Source organism: Monodon monoceros, unplaced genomic scaffold (genome assembly GCF_005190385.1).
Source record: "Monodon monoceros isolate NGI ecotype Baffin Bay Population unplaced genomic scaffold, NGI_Narwhal_1 Super_Scaffold_2, whole genome shotgun sequence".
In the NCBI taxonomy this organism is placed as follows: domain Eukaryota; kingdom Metazoa; phylum Chordata; class Mammalia; order Artiodactyla; family Monodontidae; genus Monodon; species Monodon monoceros.
Window position 1 is genome coordinate 12,659,879 of NW_021703776.1, and position 25,946 is coordinate 12,685,824.

General features: G+C 37.1%; 1 protein-coding gene across 2 annotated transcripts in view; it reads right to left on the bottom strand.

The window, feature by feature from the left end:
- The window catches only part of SUGCT (succinyl-CoA:glutarate-CoA transferase), a 688,910-nt gene that overhangs the window by 612,773 nt on the left and 50,191 nt on the right, over positions 1 to 25,946 (bottom strand). For both annotated transcript variants that reach the window (XM_029233791.1, XM_029233792.1), the window contains exon 7: positions 9,337 to 9,428. In XM_029233791.1, coding sequence (XP_029089624.1) covers positions 9,337 to 9,428 — 92 coding nt within the window. The remainder of the gene's footprint in view (positions 1 to 9,336; positions 9,429 to 25,946) is intronic.

The following is a 25,946-nucleotide window of genomic DNA, read 5'->3' on the forward strand; positions in this document are numbered from 1 at the left end:
CACGCTAGGTTTGAGATATTATCTAGGAAGAACATATTGAACAGTGCTACCCAACAGAAATATAAGGTGAGCAAAATAAAAACTACATATGTAATTTTTAAAATTTTACTAGCCATGCTAAAAAAAGTAAAAGGAAACCAGTGTAATTAATTTTAGTAATATATTTCATTTAATACAATGTATCTAAAATATTATCATTTCAAAATGTAATCAATTTTTTAAATTATTAATGAGAAATTTTACATGTTCTTTTTCATATGTCTTTGAAATCCATTGTACTTCTTACACTTACAGCACATCTCAATTCAAACTTGATGCATTTCAAATGCTTAACAGTCCCATGTGGCTAATGGCTGCCTTATTAGAGAGTATAAAAGAGTAAAAAAAATAGATGAGGTCAAAGCACAGAATTCTGGGCACAATCATTACTTTAAAAGCAGGCTGAGGAAAAGGAGGCCACGAAGAAGACTGAGAAGGAGAGAACAGCTATGTGGGAGGAAAACCAGGAAAGACATATTACGGGAGACAAGGAGGAAAAGAGCATCGAGGAGGGGTAGGTGGCCAACACTGTCTACTGTCACAAAGTGAGATAAGAAAGGAAAAGTGAGGTAAGTCAGACAGAGGAAGACAAATATATGATATCGCTTATATGTGTAATCTAAAAGAAAAATGATACAAATGACCTTATTTACAAAACAGAAACAGACTCACAGACTTCGAGAATGAACTTATGGTTACTGGGCGGGGGGAAACATGGTGGGAGGAATAGATTGGGAGTTTGAGATTGACATGTACACACTGCTATATTTAAAATAGATAACCAATAAGGACCTACTGTAAAAAATAAATAAATAAACAAACAAACAGAAAGGAAAAGTATCCGCTGTAGTTTCCAATTAAGAGGTCACTAGTAACCCTCCCAAGAGCAATTTCATTGGTGAGGGGGCTATGGAAGCCAGAATGCAATGGATGGAGGAAAGAAACAGAAACCACATGCCCTTTTTTCACAAAGTATTAACAGTACCTCTTATTACTTAAACCAGTGATTCCAAAACCAGGTGGATTATCAGAATCTCTCAGAAGGCTTTTCAAGAATACAGATATACAAGTAACACCATCCCAGGTTTGTTTCATTAGGTCTAAGACATGGGAATTTATGTATCATTTAGAGTTGTCTAAGCAATTCTAAAGACTTCTGGTATATAGTAAAATCGGAATCAGTGTGCCTAAACCTGAAAATCCTTAATTCAATCAGGCTCTGAAAGTTTTGTAGGATTACATCCCATAGTTCTGTAGTGAAAAGTTTCTCAACATTTCTTATCCCTCAGGACAAGGATTATGATTTACTAGCACAAATGTAAGCTTTATTAAAAGTTCAAAGTTCTTTTCCAGTGACTATGACTTCAGGCCAAGTATTTATTATTTTTGCACTTGCTTATCCTCAATCTATAAAAAGAATGACTTAGAGATGACTAAAAGTACGTCTGACTCTACTTAAAGGCATCGTTTTTAACACAGGTTTAAATATTAATCCTCCTAATATTTTAGAACTTTTCCGGCCAAAAATGCAGAAGTCTCCTCCTCCTTGAATATGCAATGAAAGACAGAAATTAAACTATTTTCTCAAAAGTTAATGTGGAAACTATTCCTCAGTTACAACTAAACAGGGTTATGGTTCTCAACAGCCAGTCCAGGGGGCAACATGGGTGAGAAGAACATGGTTCAGAACTAAGACTAACTGAGCTAAACCTTATTTCCCTTTATTTCTTCAAAGCTGCACATTGCCCTTTCACGGACCTCTTTAAGCTCCTCCTTTACAGTCCCTTTACCCTGATTTTACTTAGATAAAAATGCTTGAGTGTAGAATACACATTGTGATTTGTCATGCAGTCCAATCTCCTAGAGAAGTTACTAACTCAGAATTTAAGCTCTCATTAACTTTCCATCAAAAGTCTCTGTGGTTAAATCAGCCACTCAAGACACTCTGCATTTTCCTTTTTACTGTGTAAAATGACAGTATGAATTAAACACTACATCCTTGACTAGCCAATCTTTCCTACAAAACAGCTTTTAAAAAAGAGAAAGAAATTCTATTGTATTAGTTTCCAAAATAAAACAGTACATAAAGACTCCTAAAGCTGAAAAACTCTCAAAGGATCATTTGGTCCAACTTCCTGCCTTTAGGCAGGTAAATTTCTGAATCATCCAGGAAGATGCTTATCCCTCTCTCCTTAAAGATCTCCAGAGGAAACAGAGCAGTTATTGAGTATCTAATACATGCCAGGCATGCACCAGAAAGGGAAAAGGAACTAGCACTATTTCCCAGGTGTTTGCCTACACATTATCTCATTTAATCTGAGTACATTTTCCAAGACGTGTGTTAGTACTCTCATTTTTACAAATGAGAAAAACAAGGTTCAGAGATGTCATGTGGGACTGGGATTTCAAGCCAGGACAGGATCTTTCTCTCCGCCATGCTAACAGAAACCGCATGACCTGTTTCTTCATGCACGGCAAGGTTCAGTATCCTGATGGTCAAAAAGCTCTTCATTTAGCTAACTAAAATATCTTCTCTGATATGGGCTCATTTTCTCTTATTCATTGTTCTACGAACAATAAAAACAACTATTCCACATCCTCCCCAAAACAGATGAAAATGGCACTCAAATCATTTCTTTGCCTTATCTATGGCAAACAAATCCAGTCCCTATAGACTTTCTCATTGAAGAAACTATTTTATATCCCTGGGATAATTTTGGCCATTCTTTTTAGGATTTTCTCTGATTATAACACTTTTTCAAAGCATGATGACTCAAAACGAACACAATGCTCTCAAAAGTAACCACGTACTGAGATAGAAAAAAAAAAGGGGGAGGTTTTCTCTTTCATAAGATTCAGAAAGCAAAAACATTAGGAAAAAACTTGTTTAAATGACTTTTAATCGTTACCTCAAGCTGAATGTTTTTTCCAAATATTTTTTACCATATTTTTCCAGTCACAACCCAAAAATTCCCTATTCACATTTTCTGAGTATGAGGCTTATGTGAAATGTTCCATCCAGTAGAAGACTCTCCTTTTATTTTTAAGTATGTTCGTTAAAGAACTCCAAAAGGAATCTCAAATGCTATAGCTATTGCTACATGTATCAACCTGTTATTATCAAACTGAAGTTGAATCCTTAAAGATTCCAAATTCATATATAGCAAATAATCAATGAGCACCAACTCTGTAGTGGATCTGTGTTATACTCTAGGGATATACAAAAATATCCCAAAGACACTCCCTGAATTCAGGCACTTACATTCCAAAGTCAGAGACAGATCGACATACAATAAGCAACATAATGAAAATTACACTGGAGCATAGAAAAAGAAGTGGCAAATTTTCCCTAAGGAAGCCGAGAAAAAAACCAAGTCATAAAACATGACCAAAAGTCCTGTGTATCTAGTTAAGGCTTTCAATAGGGGCACTACTGGCATTTTGGAGGTGACATTCTAGATTCATGAGCCTGTCCCATACCTTAAGGATGTTTACTCATCCCTACCCCAAGCACTAAATACCAGTACAACCCAACCATCCCACACATCATTTTAAAACTCCCCTGGAGTGAAGATTACTATCCACAGATGAAAACCATTGCTAGAGCACAGGATACCTCAAGCTCAGAAATGACATAAGAAATAAGTAGGTTAGGGACTTCCCTGGTGGTCCAGTGGTTGAGAATCCGCCTTCCAATGCAGGGGACGCAGGTTCGACCCCTGGTCAGGGAACTAAGATCCCACATGCCGCAGAGCAACTAAGCCTGTGAGCCTCAACTACTGGGCATGTGAGCCACGACTAGAGAGCCTACGTGCCACAGCTACAGAGCCCATGTGCTGTGGATCCCACACGCCACAACTAGACAGCCCGCACGCCACAACTAGAGAGAGGAGCCCACGCACCACAACGAAAGATCCCGCATGCCTCAACAAAGATCCCACGTCCTGCAACTGAGACCCCATGCAGCCAAAAATAAAATAAATAAATATTTTTTTAAAAAGAACCACTTATTTAAAAAAAAAAAAAGATGGGGGAAGACTATTGTGCTTGTTTTTCAGTAGAACATCTCTGAAAGGATGCAAAAGAAAAGTGATACCATTGACTGTCTCTGAGAAGCGGGTGAATTGAGGACAGAGGGAAGGAGATTTACATTGTAAACTCAGATACAGAGTGACAAAGACAAACCTGGTTATTATATAGAGAGCTCTCTTTCACTCTTAAAAGAGTCCTGATTTGTATGATAAATTATATAGTCAACATACTTGTTTCTTGTAGATTTAGCATTATGTGAATGTATTACCTCTTCAAAAATACAATACAGTGCCTTTGGATAGCAATGTAAGACTATTTTCCTTTTGTGTAATTGTTTGTGTGTCCTTAGTTTTTAAAGGGGGAGATAAATATCTAAGAAGCATCGCTTGTAAACTTGATGTAATCCATCCTGCACATATGGACCAAACTAATCTTAGGAAGCACAGCTTTCATCATGTCACTCCCCTTCTGAAAAACCTCCCTAACTTCACTGTGAGCAAATAACATCTCAATTTCTTTGCTTGACCTTGAAGACTTTCCAAAGCATGGCCTTAATCAAGTTTCCCCCACTACTCTGAAACTTTAACTCTCAGCTCTTCCATGGCTGGCCTATTGCTCTTCTCTAGGTATGCCTGATTCCTTTCTACTTCCCTATCTGTGTTCACTCTGCGATCTCTACTAGGAATGCCTCAATCCATCTGAATCCTATTCACCTTTCCAGGTACCGTTCAACTCAAATCCCACCACTTTTCTGAAATCCCACTCTGAGCCACATTTATATTTTACTTGTAGTAAGTTATAGTAATTTCTCTCCAACAGATTCCATGTAGGCCATAAATTAGATTTTGAAGATTTTATTAATTAAATTTTTAAAAAAATTTGAAGAGCATCTGTTATACGGGGCACAAGGACATAAAGTTGAATAAGACGCTTTCCCTACCCTGGAAGTTCTCACAGAAATAGCTGACAACTGGCACTATACCCCCTTGCCCTCACACATCTACCCCTCTTGGTTGCTTGCAAAAAACTTACCTCATTGTCAGCATCACATATGCAGACACACACACACCCAAACACTCACCCACACACATACACACACATTCCCCAGCCCCAAGCCTCTAGGATCATGAAACTCAAGGGCTTTCAAAGGCTGTTTATTCCCAAGAAAGGATTAGAAACTCTCTATCTTACAGTTCTCTATATTGCCTGCTACCTAATGCTCCACTTAATTTTATGCAGTCTTCTATCATTTTCTAACTTTCCATGAGTATGCATCTAATCTAGTCAATCAAATTATTACTTATAGAGTAACTTATTAAATTATTTATGGTATGTAAAACAATACTATTCACATATGGTCAATACATCTTTTTCATTGACTGATATAATTCTTGATGTTTAAATGTAAGGTGAATTATTACTTAGAACATGTATTACATATGTCTGAGTCATTTACTTTCCAGAATCTCTCATACTCATTGGTTTCATTCTCAATACCCTCTGCATATTCCCTATGCATTAAAAAAATTAGATAGATGATAGACAGATAGATAGATAGATAAATGATATCCCTTTTGAGTAATAACTGGTTAGCATAGAGCCATGAACATAAAAAATAATGGAACATAATTTTATTTGGAGCACAAGACTCTAATTTAAACATAATATATAGACCTTAACAAGTCATTAACTTCTGTCAGAGTCTATGCAAAGGGATTTTTAATAATAACACCTCTCATAATGTTTCCAAGTGCGATATGCAACCATCTCCATCAGAAGCGCTTGGGGCCATCATTAAATATGCATATTTGTGGGCTCTACCCACAAATCAGTATCTCTGAGGGTGGAGCTGAGGAATCTACAGATATACCAAGCAATTGCTGACTCTTATGGGTACTACATTACATTATACATGTTTATACTTTTACATTCTATAAAAGACATTTATTTTCTCTTTACAATATCTGGAAGAGGAGCTGTGTGAACATCACTTCCAGATGCACTTCATCGAAAGAGAGAAGCTATACGATATGTTCCAGATCACATAACACAGTGCCAAGTATTCATTTATTCATTCATTCAGCATTTATTTATTGAGTGCTTAGAAAGTGCCAGGCTCTGTTCTAGGCAATGAGATACCGCAGTGAGCAAGCAAAGACCATGGTCTTATGAGGCTTATGCCCTCCTGGTGCCCCTTTTAGGCAGCCAGGTAAACATTACACAGGAGTGAATGAGATACAGCCAGGCCTCCAGACTCTTAGTTGACTGCTTTCTCACTCCACCAAATGGTCTATTCACTACAGTGCAACATATCATATCAATAGTAAGCATAAGCAAGATGCAAATACAATAAAAATCAGGCTTCATTCTTCAGGCAGCACGGAGAGTGGCTATAGTACAGAAGGTACTATATATAGCTAGAAGATGTAAAGCAGACTGGGTTCAATGTATGGCTTTAGCATTTTACATACCTGGGCACCCTTTACAAGTTACCTAAGCCCTTAAGCTTCAGTTACAGAATTTATCAATACCTACACCTGGAAGGATCAATGTAAGAATGAAAACATAAAAGCATATGGAAAACATCAAGCATGGGTCTAGCACAGTGTAGGTACTCAACGTCAGTTCTCTTTTCTCCGTTATCAAATCTGAATTTTATCCAACAATACCACAGCATTACCTAAAAGGCTAGATTTTAGATTTAGTTGGAGGTAACTGTAACTAGTTTGCTTAAATCTCATCATAAAGACTACTTTCATAGATTTTATCCTATATTACACATTTAGCTGATGCCCCTTTGGGATAAAAATAATATTATGAGTCCACTATAGAAAAACCATGCATTTTGAGTTTTCTCATCATAATAATAGTCTATACTTTGGGAACATCACTCATTTTCCAGGCAGAAATATATTAGATCATCACTAAAAATATGTATATATGATAATGTATCTTTCCGTCTCTTCAAACTCTTAATATAGTAGGTCCATAAACAATAAGTTCCCTGCATCTCCAACCTCACTCTTCCCCTTCTTTGCTAGCTCACAATAATCCAATGAGACTAGCTCCTCAAACCCACCAGACTCTCCAGCATTTACATGTCATGCATGGTGTTGCCCTAGAGTCACCAGGTTAGTGCTTAATTGCATCCCACCTTAAATATCTGGCCCTCAGAGAAGCCTTTCCTGACCAACCATCCTGACAACATTAGGCTGCACTGAATAGGGTGAGGAAGCCTGGGTTCCAATCAGTCATCTGACAACATGGAGTTATGCTACAGCACAAATACACAGCTGGGCAGGTAGATAAAACTTCATACGCAACATGATATAACTGGCAACAGTGCATCTGCATTAGCTGGTTAAAAATATCAGCCAGGGCTCTCAGAAGTGATCCCTCCTGTGGAACTTCTGCTGAGAGGCTTGGTGAACTGTCATATACTGCTGGTATCAGGGGGAAACAACTCCTTAAAGGGGGATTCCCAGCATGGGCTGATTCTCTTCAGGCTGCTTTTATCCTTTGCTGTCAAACCACATTTTGCAGAATCTCTGCAAGTATTAAAATGGCCTGAGGCACACTGTTATATACGTCAGTAGCATCCTGTACTCTTCTTTAGAGCTCTTTTTACTTGTTTAATATTTCTTTTCTGTTAATGTTTGTCTTCTCCATTTAAGGACCGTGCCTACCTGTTGCCTGTTTAATTCCCAGTAACTGCCATAGTAGCCAGCATACAGAGGATTCCCTCTGTATATGTACAATAACCATTCATTGGGTGGATGAATTGAGAAGTGAGAGATGTGTCCGTGTGAAAGAAGCCGAGTTTATTTAATGTAATACACATGAAGTACCTAAAATAATGCTTGGCATATAGTAAGCATGCAATTAGTGTTGTTGTTATTTGTTAACCAGAACAAAAATCTCCTGAGGATAATACAAGAGGTGAGTTACTGACTGATAAATAATATGGTTGAGCACACGCTGTGTGGTTATCCCTGTCAGAATATAGCGCAGTGTACTAAAGGAGTAAGCTTTCACCTCATCTACCTCAGGTGTTTTTGAGTTAATTCATTTTAATATTTGAATATACAAATTTAAAAGTCCCATATCTTTTCACATATTCACAATTGAGTATAATGCTATTAAATAAAACCACCCACTCACAAAAATAATGTCTTGACCATATAAGTATCTCTATGGGAAAGAGCAAAGAGATATATATCCATGCTTCATTCTCTCAATGGATAGAAAGAAAATTGGTGCCCTTGAATATTGTAAGGAAAAGCCACACACATTTTTTCTAAGACTTGTGAAAATGAAACAAAGAAAGTACAAAAGACCATATATTTTAAGTCACTGAAATCCCAACACCTACTCTAAAATAATAAAAAGAAGTAAAATCTGTAAAAAAAAAAAAAAAAAAAAAAGACTTTAGGTCATTCTGCCTCATTTTATCCCAACACTGCAGCAATATTTCCTGAAGAATTAACTGAAGAAAGTGGTTCAGGGAAGGAATACCTACTGGAAAAAGTTTTTTAAGGCTATCAGTCTAATTTGTTTTGGAAGTGGATTTTTTTAGTATTTTTATTTACTAAGCTTTCACACTTTTTTTTTTACTTTATTTAACGGCATGTTTAGTTTTCCCCAAGAGTCCATTTTCTAAGAGTCTTTGATCTAACCATCCACATTTTGTTCGTCTATATACTTTTTGGGAACTTCCTATCACCAATGGAGAAGGAATGTGGTTATAAAATCAAACAATTCTTTCACTGTCAGAATCTAATGCATTAACAATCAGACACAACTATGTCCGAGAATTAAGTAACAAATTTTAAAATAAACAACCACTTATAACACTCCAGAGGGAAAAAGAAACCCTCCACTATGTATATACATCAAATGAAAGTACTCTGGTAGAAATGGACATCCACGGACTAGTCTAGTCAGCCATTCTACTTCACACGAGGAATATTCCTAAGTCACACAAAGGTGCCTTTACTAAGCTTGAATGATATAATACATATGGAAAATGTGTTCTCCACTTGATCTATTGCTTCTTGCTAAAAAGGTTGTTCTTTTCTATGGGGCCATAATGACATTAAGCCTCAAGTACATTCATAATAAACATTTCCATTTTTAACATCATTCACTTTCTGTGATTTTTTCCTAAAATTAACTCATGTTTAAGCCTATGGGGTTAGTAAAGATGAAAATCTCTTTGGAATAAATAGGGGGAAAAATATGAATATTCTAAAGAAGGATACCTACTTCAGGCCCTGTGATGTGCATCAGACCAGAAACAGCAGAGGCAACAGCATCGTACCCAGCTCGCTGAGACAGTGGACCTGTCTGACCATACCCTAAGACAACAAGAATAGACATATTCAGCACCACCCAGGGAGAGCAACAGTACAATAGTGTGTTAAAAACCATCTGTATCCAGAAATCCTACAGCATTTTGTTACTATTAGGTCTATACTATCCCTTGAAGGAGGCTGTAAAATTTAATTATGGTGTTATACCCCAGAAGGTTGCAAACTGGTGACTCGTGGGCCAGATCCCCATTGTACAAATGTTTTGTCTGGCCTGAAGAGTGTTTTGAAATGTTTTACTTAGTTTCCAACATTTAAAGATCAGGAGATAGCACATAATATACAAATTTCTGGCTTTTCCTGAAAAACCAGAAAATACATTCAAAACTCGGCTCACATCCTCACATGGCAATAATCAATTAGAGTTGAGTAATAGTTCTTCCCTTTACACAGGGCATAAATTCTCCAATTTGCCACACTCTACACCCCTCCTTAATCCTTTATGCTTCAGTCTGATTCAATCATTAACTGACCTTCCAGACTCCAATAGGTACTTGCTACTCCTGCTGTATACAAAACAATATACAAAGTAAAACAAAACAATGTCTCCCTAGGTTCTATTTACATATTTTTTCAAGTATGCAAACAAAATATAAATGATAATTTAAAATTTGAACATAAATAGAATTAATACATCTCCTGCCAGTGCTTTTTAGGATTACAAAGAGAAGGTGAAGGTGTCACTTTTTGTTGCCATCAGCAAAAATTAAAAGAACATAAAGGGACTTCCCTGGTGGTCCAGTGGTTAAGACTCCATATTCCCAATGCAGGGGGCCCAGGTTCAATCCCTGGTCAAGGAACTAGATCCCGCATGCCGCAACAAAGTCCCAGCACAGCCAAATAAATAAATAAATATTTTTAAAATAAAAGAAAAGAAAAGAACATAAAAATATTTTATCCTGCTCTCCTCAGTCCTGGTGCTTACTGTTGGATAATAAAGGTTATATGAGGAGCTACATAACTGTGTCTCCAAATCCCATATATTTTGCTTGCTTCTCCAGCAACCTGGAACACTCTCTCTCTATTTCACTCCATATATGTACATACCTCACATCCTCCAACTCTGCACTGAAATGTCTCCTTATTAGAGAGGTCTTCCCTGAAGAACTTTTATGAAACATCACTCTCACTTTTCACTCTTAAGCCCCCTTACCTCATTATATTTGACTTCACACCTCTTATCACCACAAGATATATAATATAGTTTATTTATTTTCTGTATCCTCCCTACTCAAAGGTATGCTCTAGAGAGTTTTTTTCTATTTAATTTACTGCTGTATTGCCAGCATCTAGAATAGAATTCAGTAACGGTTACCAAATGAATAAATGAATGAATACTGGTTATATAAAAACAATTATCTTTAAAAAAATTAATTAATAAAGAAACTAAAGAGGCTTTTATTCTGTTTTGTTTTCTTTTTGAACAAAATGATGATATAGGAGGCCAATTTCCTCCTCCCATGACACAGTGCTTGTACAGCTACACACAAAGCACTTCTCTCTGAGAGAAATCTGGGAACTGAGAAACTAGAGAAATCCAGATGAATGACTCCTATACATTGGGCAACAGAGACAATACCCATATCGAAACTGGTAGGAAAGGCTGAGCCACTCTCATCATAAACCTCACTCCAGGCACAGAACCATACAATTAGGAGGAAAACCCAAACTCCCAGCTTCTCCCTGAGGAACAGGCAGTACGGAGATCTAGTGTCTCAACCTTTAAGGCTCCCACCTGAGAAACAGTCCCCTAAAACTCCTATCTCTGATAGCCAGCATTCATGAGTCCTACAGGACTACAGCAAACAAAGAAGTTACTGATAGCATCATAAGCACTGAACACAACTATCCCCCCAGGTCTCAGGACTGAAGAAGCAGCGAAAACATGCATCTCCCAGTCTTTCCCTGGAAAGGGTTTGACTTCATACTTTACAAGCTGTTGCCTAAGGGTCTAGACACTAATTGACAACATCTAACTGATCCTACCTGGAACCTGAAAGAATCAGTGGGTGCTTACCCCACCTTCTCCATCCAGCTCACTCCAACAATAAAACCAGGTCACCATCATCTCTCTAGAAGGACCTTCTACACATGTCTTGTGCCCCACCTTTTGCAGCTACCGCCTGGGAGATGGGCCCCCAGATCACCTGGCTCTGACTGTCAACAGTGCTTGCAGTTAACAAGTCCCCCTGGACTATAGCAAACAAATAAGCAGTTTGTAATGGGCTCAGGGCTCAGTGCAAGGGAGAATACAAAAAGCCTACCTCCCAGTTTCTCCCCAGAAAGTGCCTGATGGCATACTTTCCCAGCTGTTGCCTGAGGGTCTGGCTTCTAATCAGCCTGTATCTAAGTGCTGACTACAATCATCCCCTTTGGAACTTAGATGGGTCTTCTCATACCCTCAACTAGTAAAAGGCATGAAGAAGGACAGTGGCTTGGACAGTCACAAAGGTTTGGGAGGCATCCAGGTGTTCAGGCTGTGCTGATTAACAGGATTCATCTCCTACACAAGAACATTCTCTCAAGACTGAAAGAGGTGCTGTTTAGCTAATGCACAAAAACCGACACAAGCATTCAAGGAAAATGAAGAAACAAGGGAATATGTTCCAAACAAGAGAACAATATAAATCTCCAGAAACCAACCTTAATGAAACAGAGAAAAGTGATTTACCTGACAGAGTTCAAAATAATGCTCAGAAAGATGCTCACAGAAGTCAGGAAAGCAATGCATGAACAAAGTGAGAATTTCAACAGAGACTGATGATATTACAAAGTACCAAACAGAAAGTACAGAGATAAAGAATAAAATAACTGAACTGAAAAATTCAACAGAAAGGTTCAACAGCAGGCTAGATCAAGTGGAAGAAAGAGTCAGTGAATTAGAAGACAGAGCAGTGGAATACATCCACTCAGTGAAGAAAAAAGAAAAAAGAAAAAAGACTAAAAAAGGAGTGAAGATAGCTTAAGAGACTTATAGCGCACTAAAAAATGGGCCAATATACACATTATAAGGATCCTAGAAGACAGGGGGGACCTTATTCAAATAAATAATGGCTGAAAACTTCCCTAACCTGGGGGAAAAAAACAGACATCCAAATCTAGGCAGCCCAAGAAGTACCAAATATGATGAATCTAAAGAAATTCACACCCAGACATTATAATTAAATTGTCAAAGACAAAAACCTTAAAAGCAGCAACAGAAAAGCAACTTGTTACATACAAGGGAACCCTCATAAGACTATCAGTGGATTCTACAATAACCTTGCAGGTCAGAAGGCAGTGGGATTAGACATTCAAAGTGCTGAAAGGAAATAAAAAAGACTGCCAAACAAGACTACTCTACCCAACAAAACAGTCCTTCAGAATTGAAAGAGAAATAAAGAGTTTCCAGACAAACAAAAGCTCAAGGAATTTATCACCACTAGTCTTACAAGACATGTTAAAGAGATTTCTTCAAGCTGAAACAAAAGGATGCTAATTAGTAACATTAAAACATATGAAAGTATAAAACTCACTGGTACAGATAAATATATGGTTAAATTCAGAATACTCGAATATTGTAATGGTGGTGGGTAAATCGCTTATAACTCTGGTATAAAGATTAAAATTAAAAATATTAACACCACCTATAACTACAATAATTTGTTAATGAATACACAATATTAAAAAGATTTAAATTGTGACATCAAAAACATCAAATGTTGGAGAACAGTGTAAAAATGTAGAATCTTCTTATACATTTGAAGTTAGGTTGTTAGGTCAGCTTAAAACAGACTATTTTAGCTATAAGATATTTTATGTAAGCCTCATGGTAACACAGTGCAAAACCTACAGTAGATACGCAAAAGAGAAAGAGAAAGAAATCTCAGCATACCACTACAGAAAATCATCAAATCACAAAGGAAGAAAAACAACAGGGAAAGAAAGGAACAAAGAAATGACAAAACAACCAGAAAACAATTAACAAAACGGCAATAGTAAATCCATAACTATCAATAATTACTTTAAATGTACATGGACTGAATTTTCCAATCAAAAGACACAAAGTGACTAAATGGATAAAATGAACAAGACCCAAATATATGCTGCCTACAAGAGATTCACTTCAGCTTTAAGGACACAGACTGAAAGTGAAGGCATGGAAAAAGATACTCCATGCAAATGGAAACCAAAAGAAAGCAGAGGTATCTACTTATATCAGATAAGGTAGACTTTAGGACAGAGACTAAAATAAGAGACAAAGGTCTTTATATTGATATAATGATAAAAGGGTCAGTCTAACAAGAGGATATAATATGTGTAAATATTTATGCACCCAACAGAGAAGCACCTAGATATATAAAGCAAGTATTAACAGACCTGAAGGGAGAAATAGACAGCAATACAATAATAGTAGGGTACTTCAATAACCCACTTTCAACAATGGCTAGATCATCTAAACAGAAAATAATAAGGAAATATTGGACTTAAACTACATGTTAAACCAGATGGATTTAACAAACATTTACAGAACATTCATCCATCAGCAGCAAAATACACATTTCTTCTCAAGCACACATGGAACTTCCTCAGAATAAATCATGTGCCACAAAACAAGTCTTAATAAACTTAATAACACCAAAGTCATGTCAAGCATATTTTCTGACCACAATGGTATGAAACTAGAAATCAATTACAAGAAGAAAAGTAGAAAATTCACAAATATATAGATATTAAACAACATGTTACTGAACAACCAATGTGTCAAAGAAGGAATCAAAACATAAATCAAAAAATTCTTTCAGTCAAATGAAAATGGAAATACAACGTACCTAAATTATGGGATGCAGCAAAAGCAGTTCTAAGGGCAAAGTTCATATGATGAACTCCTACATCAAGAAACAAGGAAGATCTCCAACAAACAACCTAACTTTGTACCTAAAGTAACCAGAAAAACAAGAACAAATGAAGCCCAAAGTTAGTAGAAGGAAGAAAATATCAAAGAACAGAAAAGAAATAAATAAAAGAGAGACTAAAAATACAATAGAAAAGATCAATGAAACTAAGAGCTAGTTCTTTGAAAAGGGAAACAAAATTGGCAAACCTTTAGTTAGACTCACCAAAAAACGAGAGCAACAACTCAAGTAAATAAAATCAGAAACGCAAGAGATGTTACAACTGACACCATAGAAATACAAAGAATCAAAACAGACTACTATGAACAATTACACCAACAAATTGGACAACCTAGGAGAAATGGATAGATTTCTAGAAACTCCAAGACTGAATCATGAAGAAACAGAAAATCTGAACAGACCAATTACTGGTAAGGAGATTAAGTCAGTAATCCAAAACCACCCAACAAACAAATGTCTAAGACCAGAGGCTTCACTAGTGAATTCTACGAAATATTTAAAGAATTTCTATTCCAGAGCAGCTAGTTTATAGCTGTAAAGGGCATCCTAGACCAGACTTCCAGTCTTGAACACAATGGCTTTTAAACCACCAGTATCCCCAGCATAAAACAGGCCTCCAGGAGCAGAGAGAAGCTCCGCCGTAAGGCAGGAACACTAAGTGCTAGTGAACCACCTGCTATCTCAACAGGAAGTCAAGAGAATGAATTAGCTTCAGTCCGCTCTAGGTAGAGAATATCAGGAGCTCAGGCTTCTGGCCAGGAGCCCAAATGCCTCAAATGAGACAAAGAGAGGCCCCTCACCCATCAGCACAACTCTAAATGAAGTCTTCTAAACAAAGGCCTGCAGGAAAACATGCTCAAAAAAACGAACAGTTTGCTAAATAAAAAGGCACCATAATACTTGCCTTGTGATACAAATTCTCTTGTTCAGCTTACAACAAGGGGGAGGCACAAATATCCTAATTACTTTAAATTACAGCTTCCAAGTATTTCTATTAAAGAGAAATATAAATAGTTACTCTCACGGAGGCAGTATGGCATAGTGAATAAGAGGATGAGTTTTAGGATTGAAAAAAATCTGAATTGAAATTATAGCTCTGCTAACTACTAAATCTTCAACAATTCATTTAATCTCCCTGAGCCTCAATGTGCAGAGTATTCACATTTATCTCATAGATATATTATGAGGATTCAATTTGATAACACAGCATAAGCAAAGTACATTACATTGAGAGCTAAATATATTTAGTTAATAAATATGCACTGATTAATATACTAATAACATAGTAGCTTGCCCTTTCCACAAAATATTGAGAATAACAAAAATTGCCTTGAGGTATGTTTAAATGATGAGGAGGATAAATATTCTAAGCATTGCATTTATGTTGTTTAACAACCCATTAAAACTGAAAGTTTTTGTACTTGGAAACTAGCACATGTTCATTTTAGAAAAGAAACTTGACAATAATAACATATTTTTGGTAATATGAGTCAAAAATTATTCCACCTTTCACCTTACACTTGACTTAACTACTTAAATACTGACAACCAATACCATAATCAACAAATATTTATAACAATAAATTTAAAATTTTAAAACAGGAAACTGACATTACCAAAATGGTATTTTGCAAAGATTACTCTGGTGGCAATGTGAAGACTGAATAATTTATTAATAATTTAACAAACAGCTGAAAAAATGGTAAGCACGGGATACAGATAGTTCTTTTTAATTTTATTTTTAGTTTTACAATTCCAAAAAAGACCATGATCAAAATCCAAATTACAGAGGAAAAATTTAAGCATGTTAGTTCTATTTTATATTCAAGTAAGGGAGGTAAGGAAAACCAAGGAGGTTATGGAAAATCAGAGAGGAACATCTTTCTCTCTCTCTCCTCTCTCCTCTCTCTCCACTACCCCACCCCCTTACTCACCCACATTCATTTTAAGGAGCAATCTCGCCATCTTGTGGCTCTTACGAACACTGACTATAAAGCAAAACTTGATCCAGACATAAGCAAAAAATGCAAGGGAAGGAAACTAAATGGAAAAGATTTCTTGTCTTTTAATATTTGCCCTGAATACCAGATGCTCTGGCCTGCCCACTCCTGGTTTCACTCATTTTTCTTCTTAATCATGTCTAACTTTTTGTTTCCCTTTTCTCCTTAATCAAAACAGGAGTATGTTTAAAGTTAGTATCATTCCAGCAGCTATAGAAACTCCAAAAATAGATTGTTTATCTGAAAGGAGAACAGAAGCAATAAAATATTTTACAGTAAATAATGTAATCCTTCAAAATATATACAAATATCTGGACTTCTTTCCCTGATCATTTTCTAGTGTATAGATTGTTTCTGAATTAAAAGATTATGAACTCAATGCATTTTATTTTTAAAAAATATTTATTTGCTTATCTGTCCACTGAAAAGGCCTAGAAGCAAAGACTAACCCAGCAGCAGTGAGCGTCACCAGTATCCAGACGGTGGTCTCTAAATGCCATTTTCCACTAAAAGAAATTAAGATTCCTTGGGGAAATGGTTGATTACAGGATAGGGCAGGAAATGTACAAAATGCACCTGGAATATATTGTTATACCAGAAACCAAAGAAGCTATCAGACTATTAGTCATGTCAAGAGTATGCAGAAGCCAACTTAAAAAGGCCTCCACTGGCCAAAGATGGGACCATTTTGAGTATCAGTAAGGATAACAGCTGCAGTGGACTGAAACACAACAACTATGTTAAATTCTGTGAGTTCCTAATGATATTTTTTTTAATCATTAGGAAGATACTAGGGAATAAATTCATTATTATGACAATTGGTAAATAGAAAGAATTCGCATCTATCCTGCCTTTCCTTAATGATCTATACTCAGGGTAATCAGACAGTTGATGAAGGGAACATTATTTTTCTGGAAGTGTTCCAATCAATATATGAAGAAGGAACGGCAGAATCAGGGTGTCATCATTTTGTAACTCCTAATGGATTAACAGATCTAGGCAATCACCATCAATGGCTGCTAACATCACAAACAAGAGCAACAGCCAGCCCATGTGCTCCAGGGGAACTACACACCACCTTCTATGACATATTCTTGACCAAAAAAAAAAAAAAGCTCAAACCAAAATCTGAGCAAACCTATAGATATGTCAATTTGTAAATAATAACAAGGACAAAAATTAAACAACATGGGAATGTAATCAGCAAAATTCAACCTACCCAGCAGGACAAAGTGGGTTTTTTTAAACAAATAAATTTTAAGAAAAAAGAGATTGAGAAGCAACTATAAATTAAAGGAGATTTAAGAGACATATCAATCAACCGCAATAATTAGACTTCATTTGGATCCCAATTCAAATTAACAAACTATAAAACGAAAGAGAGAGAGAACTGGGAAAATCTGAACATCAACTGCATATCTGATGATATTAAGGAATTACAGGGTTTCTTTAATTTACATGTGATGACACTGGGTGTTTATGCTTTAAAAAGAGTCCTTTTCTTTTAAACATATTCTGAAATATTTAGAAATGAAATGATATTAAGTCTGAGATTTGCTTTTAAGTAATCAGGGGAGGGAGAATAGGTGGGGTTGTAGGCAAAATAAGATTGGCCATGAGTTGATAATTATTAAGCTGGATAATGTGCACCTCAAGAGCCATTATACTATTCATTCTACTTTTATGTAACCTTAAAATTTTCCACCACAAAATGCCAAAAAATAAATAAATTTAAGAATGGCATGCAAATTTCATTTTGTATGTCTAAAAGTACCCCAAGGAATATTAGAGCTGAACGGACCGGGGGCAAAAATTCTTGCTTTACAGATGAGAAAACTGAGGCCCACAGAGGTTAAGTGACTTGTCTAAAGTCATAAAGCCAGTCAATAGCAAAACTAGAACTAACACTGAAGTTTTCAGTTTCCCAACCTGGTTCTCCTTCATCTGAACAGGATGTCTGAAGACTCTTAGCCACTTTCTACTTTATAGGATTAATTCAGAAACAAATTCAAGACCCAGTCTCAATAAATGTTTTTGGTTTTTCTAATTTGCGTGCTTTGTTTTGTAGACATCTCCCTTATCATACCTTTTTCCTCCACTGTGACAATTAAATGAGACATTTAGTAAATGAGCCAAAGTTTCACATTCTTATGGCTTTTCACTCAACTTTTTCAATTGGCATTGTGAAAAACCTTCCTGTTGATCTGAAAGATTTCCCACAATCATACCTTGCGTTTAATAGGGTTTGTCCTTCTGTCACATACATAATGATATAGATTCTCACAGTCACACCCTGTTTTGGTGGATTATTTTTTCTTTTTCCCTCAGGTCACAGATACAGCATTTTTAACTGTAAGATACATACCTTTCTACATGCAAGATTACAAAACTAACCTCAGCAGGATTCATTGAGATTCCTGTAAACCTCAATAGGGCAAGAGACCTCGCTGCAAACATGCTAACCAATCAAAACTAACACTTAACCAAGGACTCCATAAAGCAAGAGTGGCAATTTAGGGTGATGGCGGTAATAATAATGATAATAGTTAACATGTACAGAGCACTTGCTATGTTCTAGGAACTGTGCTGGTGCTTTGTATGTGTTATCTGATTTAAGTCTCACAAGAATTACATGAGGTAAATTTTATTATCCTATTTGAATTACTATTGAGAAAAATGAGGTTCTGAGAGATTAAGTGCCTTACCCAAGGTCACAAAGCTACTTGCTGTGATTCTGTAACTAATTATTGACGTTTTGACACTCAATACAATTTAACCATTTTTGGAAAATATTTCTATGAGTATTAATAGTTCATACATTGTTCAAAGACCAAAAATGTGACTAATATGGTTTGCTACCTCAATAACCTATGAAATTAGATCCCCCAATCTCTATCACAGAGAGGCAGCAAAATTGGTTGAATAATCGTACAGCACCTAAAACATTTGAAATACTAATAAGTATATGTTCCTAGTCAGAAAAGGCAAATAAATCTGTAAATTAAGCAGTATGACTACAATGCAGCAAAAAGAAGCATACTAAGAAAAAATGCTTATACTGATGATAGCTGGTAATACAGAATTACCACTTTTTTATGATATCCAATTTGATGATACTAATATTTAAAAATATATTTTGTTTGACAATTGCTTCTTATGCATACGTTTCATTTCCCCCAACTAGTTAGTATAACACTAAGCAGACAGTGGAAACTTAATAAATACTCATCAACTGACTGGTGCATATTTTTGTATTTTGTACTGTTTCACGCATGCCTATGATATTCTTCACATAAACTATCAAAATAAATGTTTTTTTACAGGGCAGACTAGAGTAAGGGGTAACTGGGTGTCAAGATACTATCTTGCTTTTAATATACAGTGTGTTTTTTATGGAAAAGAAATAAAAAGTCTTCAAAACTCTCATCATCCAAACAGTCTACAGTTGCAAAAGCTCTGGTGATCATGCCAAAGCATCCCACTAAAAGTGACTTTAACTACATGCCCAATCATGTAAGTACACATACACACACACACACACACACACACACACACAGAGATTATCCTAAATCTCAGAAGACTTATTCAAATAGGAAGGGAAAAAACTATTATAAATCACAATGATATAATGAAAATAAATTGCAGAATATGCCCTTAAATTAAGAATTCAAATATATTTTCATGGAATCTATTCGAAAGAAACTACTAGGAGTTACATCTACATTCCAAGAGTCAATATTTTGTACAAGATGAATGCAGCTCACATTCTGACAGATGCCCCATAAAATTAAAGAATAAAGAGAATTACCATTTTATATATTTTTCATTTTCAGGAGAAAAATCAAATTTTAAATTACATAAATATAAAACATGAGTAGATAAAATATGAGCAGAAAAGAAAATAAAAACCCAGCCAGACTCTCACATAAAACCAATTCCCTATAGCTGATTCCCACACTCCAAATAGCAGCACCACGTCAGCCTATGAAGGGACATTTTAGGCAAAGAACACAGAAATGTTCAGTACTGACCTCTTTACAGAGACTAAACATCATCTCAAATCAAATCCAGATAAACGGATAACTCAAATCAGTAACAAATTAACAAGAATCACCTTTAGCCTTGTTCCACTGCCAAGAGAAAAGTACTCAATTAAGCACAGTCTACATCTTTATTTAATAGAGATCAATGAAAAACAAAGAATAAAAGTGACCCAAGTAAGAATGATATCAAACAAAATCCAGTAATCTTTGAACTGCCCAAAGTTGGGAACAAAGTCTTTCCAAAAATGCAGACTTCTGAGTAAGCAGTGCTTCCTGAGTAAGCAAATACACATAGTTACACCAAAGCCAAAAACAGAGAAATAAATAACATGAAGCCAGGAAAAACAGTATAACATGTAACGGTGCTGGGTAAAATAATCACTTGCAGAATAAACTAATGGGTTTTAAAAGTTTGCAGTTATGAGCATATCTAGTGCTCAGATCTTGGTTCTTAAATACGATTCGCCCCTCAATGGAATCACGGCTCCTTGGAGAAATGGTTAATTCCAGGCTTGGGGGAAAGGGTGTGGGGGAGGACCTAAATAAATGTGGAGTATCTTGTGCCAAAAATTAAGAAAGTGCTCAAAGGATGATGAGGACATATCAAAAATATACAGGGGATAGTTTGAAGGTGTTCCCACTGGCCAAATCTGGACAATTTGAGCAACAAAAATAAATCATGATAGTAAAGGATTGTAACTGATTGAATAACGTATGAATAAAAGAGCCCAAACTGACATAAATAAATAAATAAATAAAGGAAAGAGAGAGCTCTCCCTTGTAGTAAAAAAGGAAGTTCATAAATGTAAAAGAAATGGTGGAATTAGAAAATCACTATTTAACATCATCATAATAATAGTAAACTCAGGCAAGAATCATCACTGTATGATAAAAACAGTGGAGACAGTTTGAGCAAGTAAGAGAATATTTACATAGTCTTAAAGTATAACCCCCCTGCCAACACTATATTCTTTTAACTATAACAGGTAAAACAATAACTTTACACTGGAGAAACCTAGCAGATACCATCTTTAACCCAATCATCAAAGTTACATTGCTAGCAATAGACAGCTTGCATTACCCGATACAATGCACTGAGAAGAACTCAGCATTACTTCTCTGGCATGACTATCAAAAGTACTTAACCTGGATCTACTCATAAGGAAACATCAGAAAAATCCAAATTGAGGAGCATTCTACTAAAATAATTGACCTGCACACTTCAAAAAATGTCAAACCGGGCTTCCCTGGTGGCGCAGTGGTTGAGGGTCCGCCTGCAGATGCAGGGGACGTGGGTTCGTGCCCCGGTCTGGGAGGATCCCACATGCTGCGGAGCGGCTGGGCCCCGTGAACCATGGCCGCTGAGCCTGCGCATCCCGAGCCTGTGCTCCGCAGCAGGAGAGGCCGCAGCGGTGAGAGGCCCGCGTACCGCAAAACAAAAACAAAAACAAAAAATGTCAAACCATGAACTACACAGAAAGACCCAAGAACCACAAAGAAAAACCCAGATTAAAGGAGGCTAACGTGACATGACAATCAAATACAATGCAGAGTTTGGGTTTTCCTTTGCTATAAAGGACTTAATTGAAACAACTGACAAATTATCAATAAGGTCTCTAAATTATATACTAATATTGTTTCAGTATTCATTTACTGATTTTGGTAATTGTACTCTGGCTACATAATAGAATTCCATTTTTTTATAAAATACAAACTGAAAAATGAAGGGGTAAAAAGGCATCACATGTCTGTGTCTTATACGGTACATAAAAAATGTAAGTAGATTAGACAGATGATACAGATGATAGGTAGGTAGGTAGATAGATACATGGCTAGATACACAGATACAAGCAGAAAGGATAAAGCAAAACTATTTGTATATCTACATCTATGGAATAACAGACTATACAAGTAATTAGTTAGAACAGGAACCTGAAAACCATTCAACTTGCCCCCATGTTTGAGGAAGAAGAGGAAGAGGATGAGGGGGAGGCAGCAGCAGCAAAGGCAGAATAGCTAACATTTCTTGAATACTTCCTAAATGCCAATCGTGTCACATACATTATCTCATTTAATCCTTACAATAAACCCTAGAATTTGCAGATGAGACCATTGTACTTGGGAAGGTTAAATAACTTATCCAAAGTCACCTAAGTTATAAGTGATAGAGCCAATATTTCAACCCATCTACAGGGGACAATGCCCCCACCTCTCTTTGCCCTGTCTGAATCTGAACAGTTCCACCTTTATCTGTGTTGGGTCTATATGTAAGATATTTGAAGAAAAGGTGGGATAACCTCAGAACACTAGATTACACTATTCTCCCTCACGCTGTTCCTGGCTGCAGTTAGAAAATCACTTAAGAAGACAAAAGACTAAGGTTATAAAGAGATCAGGGCAAGCTAATTAAAGCTGCTCACCAACTCTAGTGCCTTAAAGCAAAACGTGAGGAAGGAAAAGAGCACTTACCACAGTGCTCAAATCCCAAATAGGAACCTGGAGAGTCATTTCATTTTTAATAAATTAGTTACAACATTATGTTCCACTAACATTGATTTGATAAATATCTACTGAATATCAACTATGTGGAAATAGTATTTTCAAGAAAATCAGTAGCACTTGGGAAAAAACATTAGTGCCCAATAGTGACAGAATACAGCTCTCTGTAGCTCCCCATTTGCTCAGTTTCTAATGCCTGCATGGTTGGCCAGAACTGGAGGGATGTGAGGAAAAGAAGAGGCACAGTCAGCAAGAAAGGTCTTACTTAATTGGTACTATCATGGTGAGTTAGTTTGGTTGCTCTCTGGGCTTGACAGGAGTTTAAAGCCTACTTGTCACATGGGGCACTTCACTGGGTTCTTCAAAGACCTCCCCCACCCCATCAGTGGGCATCTCTCACCTCCAGGGTGAATCTATCTTTTTTCCGGCTGATCACTTTTGAGTCCTTCCTCACTCCCAGTTGTCATCAGCACCACAAGCTTCCTCCTGCCCTCTTAGACAGGGTCTTAACCACACAATGTTTTTCTCTTTCTCACCCTGATCCGCAGAACAGCAGTGGCTTCCCAAACCACAGCCCTCCGGACATCCTCTGGCTCTCTAAATATCTCAGTCATGAATCACATATCAATCTACTATCTACCAAGCTCTGGGGAACAAAAACCAAATCCTCCCAGAGGTTCCACTGAAGGCTCCTTCTCTTGGCTTGAGGTTATACATTTTATACAACTATTTCTTTTGAAAATATAAATGTTTAATAAACAATTTTCATTTAAAAATAACTATGGAGAACCAAGATGGCAGAGTAGAAGGACGTGCTCTCACTCCCTCTCGTGAGAACACCAAAATCACAACTGGCTGCTGGACAATCATCGACAGGAAGACACTGGAACTCACCAAAAAAGATACCCCACATCCAAAGACAAAGGAGAAGCCACAATGAGACGGTAGGAGGGGCGCAATCACAGTAAAATCAAATTCCATGACTGCTGAGTGGGTGACTCACAGACTGGAGAACACTTATACCACAGAAGTCCACCTACTGGAGTGAAGGTTCTGAGCCCCACGTCAGGCTTCCCAACCTGGGGGTCTGGCAACGGAAGGAGGAATTCCTAGAGAATCAGACTTTCAAGCCTGGTGGGATTTGACTGCAGGACCTCGCCAGGACTGGGGGAAACAGAGACGCCACTCTTGGAGGGCACACACAAAGTAGTGTGCACATCAGGACCCAGGGGAAGGAGCAGTGATGCCAGGGGAGACTGAACCAGACCTACCTGCTAGTGTTGGAGGGTCTCCTGCAGAGGTAGGGGGTGGCTGTGGCTCACTGTGGGGACAAGGACACTGGCAGCAGAAGTTCTGGGAAGTACTCCTTGGCGTGAGCCCTCCCAGAGTCCGTCATTAGCCCCACCAAAGAGCCCAGGTACGCTCCAGTGTTGGGTTGCCTCAGGCCAAACAACCAACAGGGAGGGAACCCAGCCCCACCCATCAGCAGGCAAGCAGATTAAAGTTTTACTGAGCTCTGCCGACCAAAGAAACAGTCAGTTCTACCCACCACCAGTCCCTCCCATCAGGAAGCTTGCACAAGCCTCTTAGATAGCCTCATCCAACAGAGGGCAGACAGCAGAAGAAAGAAGAACTACAATCCTGCAGCCTGTGGAACAAAAACCACATTCACAGAAAGACAGACAAGATGAAAAGGCAGAGGGCTATGTACCAGATAAAGAAAAAAGATAAAACCCCAGAAAAACAACTAAATGAAGTGGAGATAGGCAACCTTCCAGAAGAAGAATTCAGAATAATGATAGTGAAGATGATCCAGGACCTCAGAAAAAGAATGGAGGCAAAGATTGAGAAGATGCAAGAAATGTTTAACAAAGACCTGGAAGAATTAAAGAACAAATAAACAGAGATGAACAATAAAATAACTGAAATGAAAACTACACTAGAAGGAATCAATAGCAGAATAACTGACGCAGAAGAACGGATAGGTGACCTGAAAGACAGAATGGAGGAATTCACTGCTGCAGACAGAATAAATAAAAGAGAATGAAAAGAAATGCAGACAGCCTAAGAGACCTTTGGGACAACATTAAATGCAACAACATTTGCATTATATAGGTCCCAGAAGGAGAAGAGAGAGAGAAAGGACCAGAGAAAATATCTAGAGAGATTATAGTCGAAAACTTCCCTAACATGGGAAAGGAAATAGCCACCCAAGTCCAGGAAGCACAGAGAGTCCCATACAGGATGAACCCAAGAAGAAACACACCAAGACACACAGTAATCAAACCGGCAAAAATTAAAGACAAAGTAAACTTATTGAAAGCAGCAAGGGAAAAATGACAAATAACATACAAGGGAACTCCCATAAACTTAAGAGCTGATTTCTCAGCAGCCACTCTACAAGCCAGAAGGGAGTGGCATGATATACTTAAAGTGATGAAAGGGAAGAACCTACAACCAAGATTACTCTATCCAGCAAGAATCTCATTCAGATTCGATGGAGAAATCAAAAGCTTTACAGACAAGCAAAAGCTAAGAGAATTCAGCACCACCAAACCAGCTCTACAACAAATGCTAAAGGAACTTCTCTAAGTGGAAAACACAAGAGAAGAAAAGGACCTACTAAAACAAACCCAGAACAATTAAGAAAATGGTCGTAGGAACATACATATCGATAATTACCTTAAACGTGAATTAAATGCTCCAACCAAAAGACACAGGCTTACTGAATGGATACAAAAACAAGACCCATATATATGCTGTCTACAAGAGACCCACTTCAGACTTAGGGACATATACAGACTGAAAGCAAGGGGATGGAAAAAGATATTCCACGCAAACGGAAATCAAAAGAAAGCTGGAGTAGCAATACTCACATCAGATAAAATAGACTTTAAAATCAAGAATGTTACAAGTGACAAGGAAGGACACTACATAATGATGAAGGGATCAATCCAAGAAGAAGATATAACAATTATAAATATATATGCACCCAAGATAGGAGCACCTCAATACACAAGGCAACTGCTAACAGCTATAAAAGAGGAAATTGACAGTAACACAATAGTAG